At 43.4% G+C, this 16,237-nt stretch overlaps 1 protein-coding gene across 11 annotated transcripts in view; it reads right to left on the reverse strand.

Annotated features, from left to right (window-relative positions):
• PPP3CB (protein phosphatase 3 catalytic subunit beta) overlaps positions 1-16,237 on the reverse strand; it is a 113,904-nt gene that overhangs the window by 8,735 nt on the left and 88,932 nt on the right. For 8 of the 11 annotated variants that reach the window (XM_084841387.1, XM_084841389.1, XM_084841384.1 and 5 more), the window contains 2 exons: positions 4,120-4,204; positions 2,320-2,417 (listed from right to left, as the gene is read on the reverse strand). In XM_084841387.1, the coding sequence (XP_084697513.1) occupies positions 2,320-2,417; positions 4,120-4,204 (183 nt within the window). Of the gene's footprint in view, positions 1-1,403; positions 2,418-4,119; positions 4,205-16,237 lie in introns of those variants that run through there. The other 3 variants (XM_084841386.1, XM_084841392.1, XM_084841391.1) reach the window with 3 other exon arrangements.

The raw sequence follows: 16,237 nt of genomic DNA on the forward strand, positions 1-16,237 counted from the left end.
CAAGACCAATCCATCTACAAGTGCATAAAATTGTTAAATCCCAGGCTACAACAGCAGCACAAATGGGGTGACTATGCAATGCAAGAACAAATACATACCTGGACAAGCTGCCATTGCGAGTACAGTATTAATCATAGATCTAATTTTAAGTACGAAAATCATGTCAACTGATTACAATTCAGCTTGCTTCAGGTCAGGCACAGACTACATTACGGAGCTGAATAAGGTCTTTATTAAAAATGCCAATCCCGTTTATAGCTGGGGGTTTTTTTAAAGCAAAGAGACACAATAAAATTTTCCACCATGAGAAGCTGTTTGATTTATCTTTATGTTACACTTAATTCTAGACAATTACTTAATTCACACAATTACTCTGATAAAAAACAAAATGACTCCTGAATAATAGTTTTTGCTATTTGTCCAGTTAAACTCTTATTATTATAATGTCCCTTTATTTCAACTTTCTATTACACATTCTAATTTGCAATAAGGATAATCTGAGTCACGCTACCAACAACATTACAAATTGTGTGAGCACCCTAAAATTCTATGGTATTTCAGAACATTTTCCTGTTAAAAATTTGCCATTTCAGGCATTTATATTTTCAAATAGTGAAAATAAATGTTAAAATTCTAAAGTTGTGGCCATAGTGAACATAAAGTTTTAAATAGCATGTCTATCAACATAGCCCCGTTGACTTGTTTTAAATTAAATACAAAACAGAATTACGGAGTCAGATAATATGAGTATGTTCCTGTTCTCTACAGATTATGTAACACTTAGAGAAAACCTAGGTACTGAATATTCAATCCAAAAGTAATGGGGAGGGCAAAGGGAACTGGATGAAACAAGGAACATACACACTATTTCCTATTATAGGTATTCATAAATCACATACATATATAGAAACATATAAAAACTTAATTTGTACGAATTATACATCCAAAAGAGGGCAAAGATAATTTGAAAATAAAATGTAAAGTTTAATTAAAAAAATTAAAAGTTTACTCAAACAAAAAGCTCTTGTAAACTGAAAATGTAGCAGACAAGTTTCATAATTTATATAAAATATTTGAGTGTTAAAATGTGATTACTTTAAATGGCAAAAGTAGCTATATTTGACAAGAAAAATGCAACAGAGATTATTAACTAAATATCTGCTATAAAACTGCACTCAAGATTACGCAGATTGAAACAATATGAAATAACACATAAAACTAAAACGTTTTCTGTAAATAAAGCTTAGGAATGGTATGGAGCCCACTTTATGTCTTGACATCCATCACAAAAATGTGAACTCTATATTCAGAAAACATTAAAAAAAGAATTTCACAATATTCTTCTGGCAACAACTAATCAATCAGCTTTTATAAAATATTCAATGATCCAGATTACAGGTATATTTTGTGTATAGTTCTTTTTATTTTCATGCAGAAAATATAAGCAGACTTAAACATCCTTTGATTCTGACTTATTTACAAAATATTCATTTAGTCCCTTTATTAACTGATTTTATAACAGTTAACTGGATATTTTTCAGTTACATTAGCAATCAAAATGCATGGTGTGCAGCAGCAAATGCAGCCAACCTCAAAAACAAGGTGCTACAGAGTTGCTTGTACATCAAGAGACAGACACATGTCTGAGATAGTAATTTAATTTTATACACATTTATTCAGACATAGAGCGATACCTAGAGAAAGACAGACAGGTCTAAAAAGCAGCTACATCTGCAGAGAAAGGAAACAGCAACTTACAAGGACAATTCAGGGAGGTCAGCAGTATTACATAGAACAATGACAAACAACATGAAGGAACAAACTTTGGCTTCAGTCACCAGGGTACAAAACAGCACATTTTTCATCAATGGAATGCAAAACTGAGCTTGGAAACATGGGGCTATCAATACTAACTTCCAAAAGGCAATTGACATTTACTGAACTTGTTAACATCTGGAATAAAATTGTCCACAGAAGTAAAAAGATAATGTCACATTCTGTATTTGATACAAGAATGGCTTTTTCATTTTCTGACTTACACCGCCAATCAAATTGTGTTATCTGAAATGTTCCATCAAGGAAAGCTCAAAGACTGATAGACTAGCATGATCAAAACTGTTTGCTTGTTGTTTTATACCCTGATTAAGTACTGGTTTTACACTGCCTGATTAACACATAAAGTTATGGTTTATCATCAACCGCTAAGACAGGAACTGAAAAGCATAAGAAATTCCCTGCATGCACTGTGTGTGGTGTTAGCGAAAGAGTGAGATGTGCCCCATTCCATTTGAGGCACAGCAACTTGCATAACATCATTACCACTTTGCAAGGTCTGGCGTCCTCCAGCCAATACACCACTAGGTAACATTCCAGTGGGAGTCAAACCCTTGAGGGTCAGAACACTTTCACTCTCCTCCCTAGATAAAGGAGACAAAGAAAAACATTATTACATTTTACTCAAAGAGAGAACGTTTAGACGTGCAATTGACACACCCTCAGTTTGTTGTTGCTGCTGTAGTGCACAACTGGGAATGTGAAAAACATGTTGAGAAAAAGAGAGTACTTTCCCCCTCCCCAGATACACACATTGTTGCACATTGTACAGGCTGCATTTATCACCAGAGGCCAGGTGGACATATCAGAGCAGAAGCACTTTGACCACATTTATTGTGGACATTGGACTGCTTGAACAGTAAGTACATTTGATCCTTTCAATCAGAACAGCATGCACATACCCTCAAAGGATTATCTGAAAAAAATGTTTCCTTGAAGGCAAAAGCAGGGCTACAAAAACCCAGATCACAGAATTATAAGTCTAGAAAAATCATCGCACTGAATGAACACAAAGATCACTAGTCCAGATCCTGCCCTAACAAAAAATCTGATACACATAAGAATACAACACTGAATACTGAGTACTTCGGGCTAAAGAAGCATCCCAATCTCAGCTCTCAGAAAATGTACCCCCTAAAGGTTTGCACATTTCTGAACCTCTCCTTGGGACATAAGACATGTAGGTTATGCTTTATTTATTATCTTTGTAACATGCCATTCATTCCAAGGAGCTGAGAGCAGTATTTTACCATCAGAACAACCCTTTGAGATTGAGAGTTACCAACTGGCATACAAACCCTCCATCATGCTATATTGCTAAACAAGGCTTTGAACCTGAGTTTTCTCATATCCAAATCTACTACTCTAGCCCCTGGCTCTCTGGTTGTCTAGGCACTTCCAAAGGAATGGCTCTTAGCATTAACCAGTGGGCACAATTCCACTTTCTGCTGCAACAGAACATCTATACAGCACTTTTTTTTCACATGTACATCCTATTATGACCTGTCCAAACAGTGACCCCTTCCAACCCTACTATTCTATGATTCTATGATCATAGAATAGTAGGGTTGGAAGGGGTCTATAAGACCATCGAGTCCAACCCCCTGCTCAATGCAGGAATCCAAGTCAGAGCATCCCTGACAGATGGCTGTCCAGCCTCGTCTTGAATGCCTCCAGTGTGGGAGAACCCACCACCTCCCTAGGTAATTGGTTCCACTGCCGTTTTGCTCAAACAGTCAGTGTCCTGCATTCTGGGATGATCAAGAAGAGATGCTGGCCTTTCTCTCTCTGACAACCTTTCAAGTTCGAGCAGACGAATCACCGACTAACAATACCTCCATCTTGTCTGGATTGAGTCTCAGTTTATTGGCCTTCATCCAGTCCAAAAACATGCCCAGGCACTGATTCAGAATTGCCACTGCCTCACCTGGCTTTGATGAAAAAGACAGGTATAGCTGAGTGTCATCTGCATATTGATGGTATTTCAGCCAATCCCTCTGGATAACTTCCCCCAGCAATTGCATGCAGATGTTGAACAGCATAGGGGACAAAAAAGAGCCCTGCGGAACACCATGGCATAATTGCCATGGCACAGAGCAATAATCCCCCAGCACCACCTTCTGGAATTGGCCATCCAAGTAGGAGTGGAACCAATGCAGCGCAGTGCCTCCAACTCCCAACCCAGACAACCTATCCAGAAGGATACCGTGCTTGATGATATCAAAAAGTCGCTAATTCATAGTCTCTTCACATAAACAGATTAGGCAAATTGAGAACAGTAATTACCTGAGAACGGAGAAGACTCTTGCCATCTTGCCAATTGCACGGATTTTGTTTCTAATTATTTCTTTTCGTGCTGCAGCTGTACCTACTTTCAATGGAATAAAAAGAGTATCAAGTTCATGAAGCACACGACAGGGATTGCCTACAATTGCAACCATCATCAAAGCTTTGACAACATAATGGTTCTCCTTCACCCTGGAACTTAGAAATGATGGAATGTTAAAAGGCAAGTCCCTTTTGTCCATAGAACAACAACAAAAACACAGATTTTTCAAACTGTTCTAAATATTAATTGACAAACATTAAAAGCATGAAATGTTTGCAATTGTTTCGTGACTATGTTTTATTCCCAGCCTTAAATTACAAGGGTATGAGACACAAATAGGAACTGATATTTAAATTATCCAGACAACAGGTAATCTAAATATGCTCCAAATCAACAAGCTTTTTGGAGCACAAAGCAGCACAACCATCTTAACACACTCACACAAGATTTTCCTATCCTAAAGTTCCTTCCAGCTAAGGGCTGCTTCACATGCAAGGATTTTCTACACAAAATGTAACTTCTATGTTGGGAAAATGCACATAGACCTCATGCGCGTAGGTGAACATGATATTTCTTCATGGATGTGGTCTACAGAGGCTGTAGGAAATTTGAACATATGAAGTAGTGCCAAACTGTAATAGCTATTTCTTGCTCCAGATATACATATTGGGTTTCTTACAGTACAAAGCTCACATCATAGGGTCAAACTTCACATGAAACTCTGTTGGATGATTCTTACCCCCACCCCATTTTTTTTTTCCCATGCAGAGCAGCATTGGGAGCTGCTTAACCTTTTAGTCTAGGAAAAATACAGTTTGACATGGGAAAAATTGTAACAAAGATGTTTGAAAGTGGTTTCCACACAGAAATGATAATTAACATATCCAAAATCTTCTAGAATTGAAGCATGGGAACACCCTCAAATGTGCACTTCAAAATGGTGTTCATGTGCTAATCTGCAGGTAAGTGTAATTTCTCCTTAAACTTTTATTTTTCAATTTTGTAATGTCCCAGTGACTAGTAATTAATTGTAAAGCTCTAAAAATTATTCAGGCCCAGGAACATTTTATTGCATTTAATATACATAATAGCCATATTATCTATAATAATAAAAGAGAATCTGTATTTTAGCACTTTAGTGATAAGACCGTAAAACCTAGACACCTAAAACTTGGCATGCATACTAAGGGGATCTTAGGAGTGTACAACTCGAAGTTCTTTGGTTTTTAAAATGCATTAATTAATTTTAATTAATTTAAATGTGCGCTTGTGTTTGAAGCCTGCAGTTACATCTTTAGTCACTAGGTGACAAATTTCCCTAACACATAGTTTTGCAGTTGATACAGTTTGAAGTCATGGAAGATCAGTAGGCTGAGGGACAGGCCCTGTTCAGACACACCTTGGGGAAGGGTGGCTAGGCTAACCATGGTGTATGGTGGTTACCGCTAACCACTGCAAGTGCTGGTAACCATGTTCCACAATATGTTAAACTAACCATTCTCTAACCACCCTCTCTCCTGCAGGAACCTGCAGTCCTCCAGGTGGTGGCCATGCATCCCAGCAGCCTTTGCGTTGTTGGCCATTTTGGTGCTTGGTGCTGTCGGCCATTCTGGTGCTCAGCAGCTACTCCTTCTTTGGCTGCTCTTGCCACAGAGCTCTATGGCAGCTCTCAATTAACCACAGAAGCTATTCAGACATCACACTATGCCATGGTAGAGCCCACTAACCATTCTGAAGCAAGTGGTTAGTGAATGTGGTCAGTCCGTGGTTAATAAACCACCATGGTTGAAACAGATGCCTGTTCAGACATTACGCTAAGCCAACATGGTTAGCTCAAAACTCCTAACCATCATAGCTTAGTGTGATGTCTGAACAGGTCCACAGAGTTATATGGCTGTTCAGACATCACATTGGGGCAGTGTGGGGCAGCCCTTCTTCAGGGGAATGGAGCAGACAGACTCTTCCCTCAGGCAGCTTGCTCACTCAAATTTGCCTCCCGCAGCTGCTTTCCCACCCAGGGTGGGGGGAGTATGCTCTTTCAAAGCTATTAAAATGGAACATTGGTACTTACTGAGAAGGTTCCTTCTGGGTTGGTGTGTGAAAGGCATCCCACAATGGGTTAGCTCCCACTATTGCCCAGGAAAAGCAAGCTCTATCAGCCCAAAGCTCCTCCTAACCAGTTCCATGCATGGCTAAAATTCAAAAATTGAGGAAGAAAACATCTCTTTGTATCTTAGGTAAGGAAGAACCACAGAGGAACAGATAGTTTATTAGTAAAAACACAGAAACCAATCTGACAAAACAAATTTTGAGGATCCTTAGGAGAAGGTCTGGCCAGCCAAGTGCAGAGACGAGTGGTCTGATTACTTATGCAAATAGACATGGTGGTGTTGCAGGGTGTGGTTGGGATGCCTTCCGCACACCAACTCAGAAGGAAACTTTTCGATAAGTATCAATGTTCCGTTCTCCATGCTGGTGTGAGGAAGGCATCCCACAAGGGGACATGCTAAAGCTGAAACCTTTATTAGGTGTAGAAAATATGAGGCCAAGTACTGCTACTACCTGCTGGGGGACTCTCCTGCCAAGGGAAGTGCCCGCTGAGGCGTATGTGTCTATTTTGTAATGCCTTATGAAGGAATTAGGACTTGTCCAGGTGGCCACCTTGCAGATTTCTGCCAGGGAAGCATTAGTACCTAAGGCGGCTGATGTAGCTGGTGCTCTAGTGGAGAGAGCTGTGACTCCTAACGACTTGGGGAGGCGTGAAGCCTCACAGGCTGAAAAAATACATGCTTTTAACCACCTAGCTAAAGTAGATCTGGTAACCCTCTTGTCCATAACAAGAGGGTGAAAGGGAACAAACAGTGAGTCAGATTTTCAAAGAACTCTGTTCTTCTTAGGTAAACTTCAATACCTCTGCAGACATCTAGCTTGTGCCAGGCCTTCTCCTGTGGATGAGAAGGTTTAGGGCAGAAAGGGGGCAGAATAAGCTCCTGTGACTATGGAACAGTGTGCTGACCTTAGGGATAAAGGTCAGATCTGTTCGAAGGATGACAGAATCCCTAGGGAAGGTGATGAGGCCTTTTCTGATTGAGATGGCAGATAACTCTGCAATTCTGTGACCAGACATAATGGCAACAAGGAAGAGAACTTTTTTGTGACAGAATTCATAGTGGGATAGATCTAACTGGCTCAAAGGGAGGTTTAGTCAATGTGGAAAGTAAAATTTGTAGGCTCCAGGAAGGCAACCTATGGACTATTGGAGGATTCTTGAAAGCTGCTCCACAGAGGAATCTTTTGATGTGAGGGTGTGAACTCAGTGGCTGCCTACCCAGCTTGGAAAGGACCAATGACAGGGCTGATGTTTATAGAATCATAGAATAGTAGGGTTGGAAGGGGCCTACAAGGCCATCGAGTCCAACCCCCTGCACAATGCAGGAACCCAAGTCAGAGCATCCCTGACAGATGGCTGTCCAGCCTCGTCCTGAAGGCCTCCAGTGTGGGAGAGCCCACCACCTCCCCAGGTAATTGGTTCCATTGTCGTATTGCTCTTACAGTCAGGAAGTTTGTCCTGACGTTTAGCCGGAATCTGGCTTCCTGGAACTTGAGCCCATGATTCCGTGTCCTGCACTCTGGGATGATCAAGAAGAGATCCAGGCCTTCTTCTCTGTGACAACCTTTCAAGTACTTGAAGAGTGCTATCATATCTCCCCTCAGTCTTCTCTTCTCAAGGCTAAACATGCCCAGTTCTTTCAGTCTGTCTTCATAGGGCTTTGTTTCCAGTCCCATGATCATCTTTGTTGCCCTCCTCTGAACCCTCTCCAGTTTGTCTGCATCCTTCTTAAAATGTGGTGCCCAGAACTGGACACAGTACTCCAGATGAGGCCTAACCAGTGCTGAGTAGAGGGGAACTAGTACTTCCCAGGATTTGGAAGCTATGCTTCTATGAATGCAGCCCAAAAGAGCATTTGCCTTTTTTTCCAGCCACATCACATTGTCGGCTCATATTCAGTTTGTGATCGACAACAATTCCAAGATCCTTCTCGCTTGTAGTGTGGTTGAGCCACATATGCCCCATCTTGTAAGTGTGCATTTGGTTTCTTTTTCCTAGGTGCAGAACTTGGCATTTATCCCTATGAAATGTCATTCTGTTGTTTTCTGCCCAGCGCTCCAGTCTATCCAGATCACTTTGAATTTTGTTTCTGTCTTCCAAAGTATTAGCTATCCTGCCCAATTTTGTGTCATCTGCACATTTGATCAGCATTCCCTGCACCTCCTCCTCCACGTCATTCATAAAAATGTTGAAGAGCACTGGGCCCAGGACTGAGCCCTGCGGTACCCCACTCGTTACCTCTCCCCAGTTTGAGAAGGTCCTCTTTGAGTCCGATTCTGTAGCCAACTGTGGATCCATCGGATCGTTGTTTCATCTAGCCCACTTTTCGCTAGTTTGCTCATCAGGATATCATGGGGCACTTTGTCGAAAGCTTTGCTGAAGTTGAGGTATATGATGTCTACAGCATTCCCACGGTCTACAAGGGAAGTTACTTGATCAAAAAATGAGATCAGATTTGTCTGGCAGGACTTGTTTTTGACAAATCCATGTTGGCTTCGAGTAATCACGGCATTGTTGTCAAGGTGCTTCCAGATGGATTCCTTTAGAATCTGCTCCAGAATGTTCCCAGGGATTGATGTCAGACTGACTGGTCTGTAGTTTCCAGGTTTGTTTGTGCAGGGTGCCTGGTTTCATCTGGAGGCCTTTCTAGAGAACGGCTAGGAGTTCCTTGATGCCTGCCACTGGTTGATTGAGTTTTTCCCTTTCACTCCATCTGCAGAAGGTCTTTCAAGTTATTTCGTAGATTCTGGTGGTGGAGTCCTTGTGGGTTGCCAGCAGAGCGCATATGACATCCTCAAAATAGCCCAGGGTCAAGTAGATGGACCGTTCAGCTTCCAGGCAGCTAATTTGAGCCAATTTGGGTCTGGGTGGAGTACTGTTCCCTGACACAAGAGAGAACAGTACTGAAGAGACAAGACTTCTGGGGCAGGAACCATGCTTCTTGCACTGCTAGGGATAGGATCTCAGAGAACCAGGGTCGTCACGGCCAGAAGGGGGCTACTAGGACTGTGGTCACCTGTTCCTTTCTGATTTTCTGCAGAACTCTGGCTAACAGGGAATACATAGAGCCTTTCTTTCGGCCAGGGTGATATACAGCACATCTATTCCTTCAGCTCAGTAAGACTGGAATCTGGAGGGAAATCTTGGCAGCTTGTGGTTGTGTCTGGATGCAAACAGGTCCAGCGTGAGTAGGCCGAAGCAGTGTATGATTTCCTGGAAGATTGCTGGATGTAGGCTCCATTCCCGCAGTTCTATTAGTTGTCAACTTAGATACTGCACTGCATGGTTCAGAGTCCCTTTGATGTGTTGAGTTGATATGGAGGGTAAGTTCCACTTGGCCCATAACAGCATGCTCTGGGCCTCCAGGTGGAGGGAGTGGGATTTGGTACCCCTTTGAAATGTTATGTGTGCTCATGCCGTTGTGCTGTCCATTCTGACTAGGACATGAGAATATAACAGCTGGTGTGAGAAGGATTTCAGACCCAGCTGGACTGCCCCGAGTTCTAGCCAGTTGATGCTGTGGGACGTTTCCTCTGTGTCCTCTTTCCTTGGGCCAGGAGGGAGTTGCAGCGGGCTCCCCATCCTTCGAGGCTGGCATCTGTCATCAGTGTGATCCTGCCTGGCTCCTGGAAGGGGCTGCCCGCCTGTAGATTTTGGAAGTGTTGCCACCATCTGAGGGAGTCTGTGTCATACTGAGGGAGATGTGCACGGAGGTGATACCTCTTTCCTATTTGAGCTAGGAAGGGCAGTAGGAACCATTGACGGGGGCAAGAGTGCAGTCTGGCCCACGGGAGAATGCCGAGACAAGAGATCATCAGACCCAGAAGATGTGCTGCGTCCATTAAGTTGGTTATTCGTTGATGATGAATTGTCCTCAGACAGTCCTGAAACTTGACTATTCTCTCCAGGGAGAGGAATATGAAACCCCTGGCAGTGTCAATGAGTGCTCCTAGATGAGGGAGGGCCTGGGTGGGCATTAGCTGCCTCTTCTTTCTGTTTATGATGAAGCTGTATCATTCTAGGCATTCAACAGTTGTCTGCAGATCCTGTGAGGCTTTGTGACTGGAAATGGACCGGATAAGAAGGTCATCCAAATATGGGTAAATATGCCCACCTTTTAGCAAGAGGTGAGCTATGAGAGACACCGTTATCTTGGTGAAGGCACAGGAATCATAGAACAGTAGGGTTGGAAGGGGCCTACAAGACCATCGAGTTCAACCCCCTGCTCAATGCAGAAATCCAAGTCAGAGCATACCCAACAGATGGCTGCCCAGCCTCGTCTTGAATGCCTCCAGTGTGGGAGAGCCCACCACCTCCCTAGGTAATTGGTTCCATTGTCGTATTGCTCTAACAGTCAGGAAGCTTTTCCTGATGTGCAGCCTGAATCTGGCTTCCTGTCACTTGAGCCCATGATTCTGTGTCCTACATTCTGGGATGATGGAGAAGAGATCCTGGCCTTCCTCTCTGGGACAACCTTTCAAGTACTTGAAGAGTGCTGTCATATCTCTCCTCAGTCTTCTCTTCTCAAGGCTAAACATGCCCAGTTCTTTCAGTCTCTCTTCATAAGGCTTTGTTTCCAGTCCCATGATCATCTTTGTTGCCCTCCTCTGAACCCTCTCCAGCTTGTCTGCATCCTTCTTAAAGTGCGATGCCCAGGACTGGACACAGTACTCCAGATGAGGCCTAACCAGTGCTGATTAGAGGGGGACTAGCACTTCCTGGGATTTGGAAGCGATGCTTCTATGAATGCAGCCCAAAAGAGCATTAGCCTTTTTTGCAGCCACATCACATTGTTGGCTCACATTCAGCTTGTGATCTACAACAATTCCAAGATCCTTCTCGCTTGTAGTGTGGTTGAGCCAAGTATCCCCCATCTTGTAAGTGTGCATTTGGTTTCTTTTTCCTAGGTGCAGAACTTGGCATTTATCCCTAAATGCCATTCTGTTGTTTTCTGCCCAGCGCTCCAGTCTATCCAGATCACTTTGAATTTTGTTTCCGTCTTCCAAAGTATTAGCTATCCTGCCCAATTTTGTGTCATCTGCAAATTGGATCAGCGTTCCCTGCATCTCCTCCTCCAAGTCATTCATAAAAATGTGGAAAAGCACTGGGCCCAGGACTGAGCCCTGTGCTACCCCTCTCATTACCTCTCCCCAGTTTGAGAAGATCCCATTGATAAGCACTCTTTGAGTCCGATTCTGTAGCCAACTGTGGATCCACTAGATCAGTGTTTCATCTAGCCCACTTTGAGCTAGTTTGCTCATCAGGATATCATGGGGCACTTTGTTGAAAGCTTTGCTGAAGTCGAGGTATATGATGTCCACAGCATTCCCACAGTCCACAAGGGACAAAAAATGAGATCAGATTCGTTTGGCAAGATTTGTTCTTGACAACTCCATGTTGACTTCGAGTCATCACTGCATTGTTTTCAAGTTGCTTACAGATCGATTGCTTTAGAATCTGCTCCAGAATGTTCCCAGGGACCGATGTCAGACTGACTGGTCTGTAGTTCCCTGGTGCCTCCTTTTTACCCTTTTTGAAGACAGGGACGTTAGCCCTCCTCCAGTCATCTGGCACTTCACCCATTCTCCATGATTGTTCAAAGATAATAGACAGTGGCTCTGAGAGTTCTTCTGCCAGTTCCTTTATTACTCTAGGATAGGCCAATTGGCATCGCTTTGTACTGGTAATGACAATTCTGGTAGGTGAAGCATAGGAATTTTCCGAGATGGGAACAAGCAGATAGGCCTCCGTGAGGTCTATTAATGCCAGATATTCCATTTTGTGAAGGGTTTCCTTGATGGTCTGGAGTGTCTCCATATGGAATTGTTGGTATGTGACAAACTTGTTCAGGTGTTTGAGGTCCAGCCTAAATTTCCAGCCTTTGCCTTTTTTGGCAACCAGAAAGAAGATGGAATAAATACCTTCATATTTATGGAGATGAGATGATACTGGTTCTATCGCTCCTATTTGAAGTAGATGCTGCATTGCAGTAAATATGACATGATCCTTGGCAGTGGGTTGTGATGTTGGGAATGGGATGACCCGGGGGGGTGGTGGTGTTTCCATACTCTATGAGATAACCGCAGGAGATGGTGTCCACAACCCAGCGATCCTCTGTGGATTTCTCCCCTGCTGGGAGGAAATCCTGGAGTCTCCCTCCTACAATGTTGTTATCTGGATCTCGAGGTCTGGAAAGTAGAAGAAAGTTTGGCAGAGGAGTTAGAGGAGTTGGTGCTTCTGGGTTGAAAGTGGGATCTGAACCATGCTGGTACCAGTAGTCGATCCTTTTTGGATTGAAAGGAATTCTGGTTAGTGTTCTGGAAAGGATGCATAAGACAGGGCAAAGTTTTTTTTAATCTTCTCCTTGATGGAAGGAGAAGGCGTAACTTTTTTCTTATCCATATTTTGTATGAACACATTTTTAAGGCCTTTCCCCCCAAAAGGTGTGCCCCTGCGAAGGTTACGGTGGCAAGATTTCCCCTTGAGGAAAGATCAGTGTTACAGTGCTTGAGCCAAATGGACGTCTGGCTACATTAGTAGCTGCCATGGAGCGGGCTGAAAGCACTTCTTGTGTGGCACGTTTGTTCAGTCCTCTGTATAAAGTGGTCTGATCTAATTCCTTATTGTGTACTATGTCTTCCACCCATAAGATAGAAGCTTTGGCGAAATAACATGATACTGCTGAGGCCCTTAAGGTGAATGCTGACTCCTTTTTTCCCTAGAGGGGAAATTTTCACTCCTTTTTCATTAGTTTATTAAAGGAATTAGGAAAAGGTATCTCTCTGGTGGTCCACCACTTGGGTTCTAGAAACATCGCCACTCCTCTAGATAATGACTGCTGTTCCTCAGATGGTGCTGGGTTGCTAGCTAGGGAGGCAATTGCTTTAGACAATAAGGGTAAAAGGTCCTCTTTCTTAAATAATCCATACAGAGGAATGCTCTGTAACCTCTTTGTCTGACCATCCACCCCCTTCCCCTTCTGAAATGGACTTCTGAAACAAAATTATGGAGGAATCACTGTCAGGTTGGGGCTTAGCCACGGTGGTCTTGGGTCTGTTAGTGCAACCTGTGGCTGTGAAGCGTGGGTCTGAAGAGTCATCCCCAAAGCCAGCTGATGAGTGCAGATTATGGGTAGGGCTAGGCCATTTGAACAACAGAAGGGGAAAGACTAGAGATCTCTTCAAGAAAATCGGAGATATCAAGGGAACGTTTTGTGCAAAGACGGGCATGATAAAGGACAAAGAAGGCAGGGACCTAACAGAAGCAGATGAGATGAAGAAGAGGTGGAAAGAATACACAGAATTATACAGGAAAGATCTTAATGTCTCTGATAGCCATGATAGTGCGGTCACTGAACTTGAGCTGGACATCCTAGAGAGTGAAGTCAAGTGGGCCTTAGGAAGCATTACTAACAACAAAGCTAGCGGAGATGACAGTATTCCAGCTGAGCTATTTCAAATCCTAAAAGATGATGCTGTTAAAGTGCTGCACTCAATATGCCAACAAATTTGGAACACTCAACAGTGGCCACAAGACTGGAAAAGGTCAGTTTACATTCCAATTCCAAAGAAGGGCAACGCCAAAGAGTGTTCAAACTACCGCACAATTGCGCTCATTTCACATGCCAGCAAGGTGATGCTCAAAATCCTACAAGCTAGGCTTCAGCAGTATGCGAACCGAGAACTACCGGAAGTACAAGCTGGGTTCCGAAGAGGCAGAGGAACTAGAGATCAAATCGCCAACATTCGCTGGATCATGGAGAAAGCAAGAGAATTCCAGAAAAACGTCTATTTCTGCTTCACTGACTACGGTAAAGCCTTTGATTGTGTGGATCACAACAAACTCTGGCAAATTCTTAAAGTGATGGGAGTACCAGACCACCTTACCTGTCTCCTGAGAAACCTGTACGAGGGTCAAGAAGCAACAGTAAGAACCTGACATGGAACAACCGACTGGTTCAAAATTGGGAAAGGAGTACGACAAGGCTGCATATTGTCACCCTGCTTATTTAACTTATATGCAGAGTACATCATGAGAAACACCGGGTTGGATGAATCACAGGTCAGAATTAAGATTGCCAGGAGAATTATCAACAACCTCCGATATGCAGACAATACCACCCTAATGGCAGAAAGTGAAGAGGATCTAAAGAGCCTCTTGTTGAGGGTGAAAGAGGAGAGTGCAAAAGCTGGTTAGAAACTCAACATTAAAAAAACGAAGATCATGGCATCTGGCCCCATCACTTCTTGGCATATAGAAAGGGAAGAAATAGAAGCAGTGACAGATTTTATTTTCTTGGGCTCCAAGATCACCGCAGACGGTGACTGTAGCCATGAAATTAAAAGACACTTGCTCCTTGGGAGGAAAGCTATGGCAAACCTAGACAGCATAGTAAGAAGCAGAGACATCACCTTGCCGACAAAGGTCTGTCTAATCAAAGCTATGGTTTTCCCAGTAGTAATGTATGGCTGTGAGAGCTGGACTATAAGGAAGGCTGAGAGCCAAAGAATTGATGCTTTCGAACTGTGGTGCTGGAGAAGACTCTTACGAGTCCCCTGGACTGCAAGGAGGTCAAATCAGTCCATCCCAAAGGAAATCAACCCTGAGTGCTCATTGGAAGGACAGATACTGAAGCTGAAGCTCAAATATTTTGGCCATCTAATGCGAAGAGAAAACTCTCTGGAAAAGACCCTGATGCTGGGAAAGACTGAAGGCAAAAGGAGAAGGGGACGGCAGAGGATGAGATGGCTAGATAGCATCACCGATGCAATGAATATGAACTTGAGCATGCTCCGGGAGAGAGCGCAGGACAGGAAGGCCTAGCGTGCTATGGTCCATGGCGTCACGAAGAGTCGGACATGACTGAGCGACTGAACAACAACAAGGCCATTTTGTATTTTCTAAGTGCAGAGGAGGAGAGCAGGAAGACTCGAAAGTGTGAAAGCATCTGGTGCGTTTTGCAGAATGGCTTGATCTCAAGGTTTGTTTATTTAATAAATGGTCAGTCAGATTGCCCAGTATTGCCATAGCGATCTGGGATAAGATTGATTTATCTAATTGAGCCATGCTCATCATTGGTGGTGGGGGCTATCTCATTGTCTGAGCAATGGAGGACGTGGAGGGAGGAGGGGGTGGCCTTTGCAAGTTGGTCTCAAAACTACAACTTACAGTGGTCACCCACTTTGTTTGGCGGGAATCCTCTGCATGGGGGAGAAAAAATGGATTCGATCTCACCCTTGATGTTGTTGGAGCATCTAGCCTTTGTTGTTCCATTACTTCCTCCTCCTGTTCTGAGTGGAGAGGGTGGCCTGCAGTGCCCCTCTCCCCAACTCCCTCAGCCACTTCTTTTGAGGCTGAGATCAGGGCATCTAAAAGACTCAGCAAGAGCCCACAGCCTCCAGGCTGGTGATCTCTTATTTGATCCTGGTGATCTCCCTGGTTGTCCTGGCCAATCTGTTCTTTTGTCTGAGGATGGCTTCAACTCTCACATGAGTCACTGTTTTCTTTTTCTTTTCAGGCTTTGAAACAGGTTTCTTTGCCTGAGGTGTCACGGAGAGTGATAGGCAAGTCCAGGAAAGACCCACATGACTAAGTTTTAAATACTCTACTGGTTGGAAGCTTCTCCTAGCAAGTTCATCTTAGAGGAAAAGCTCTTTTTTTTTTGGTAAGGGAGAGTGAAAACATAAAAGGCTGGTTATGAGAAAAAAAGGCAAAGAAGTAAGGAGTTCAAGAAATTATAGAACTAAAGATAAGTATAGGCTTGAGACAGGAGGAGATGACAGTTAGCTCTGTCCTGGGTGAAAAGCAAGGATGAAATGGCTAGGAGGAGCTTTCGACCAATAGACTCAGTCACATGGGTCCCTGCTTTTCCTGGGAGATAGGGGAAACTAACCCATTGTGGGATGCCATCCTCACACCAACCTAGAGAATGTATTTTATGACAATTCAGTCATTAAAAGAAAGGC

This window comes from Heloderma suspectum, chromosome 3 (genome assembly GCF_057233095.1).
Source record: "Heloderma suspectum isolate Gila_16-S chromosome 3, 16-S_ref, whole genome shotgun sequence".
Lineage (NCBI taxonomy): Eukaryota > Metazoa > Chordata > Lepidosauria > Squamata > Helodermatidae > Heloderma > Heloderma suspectum.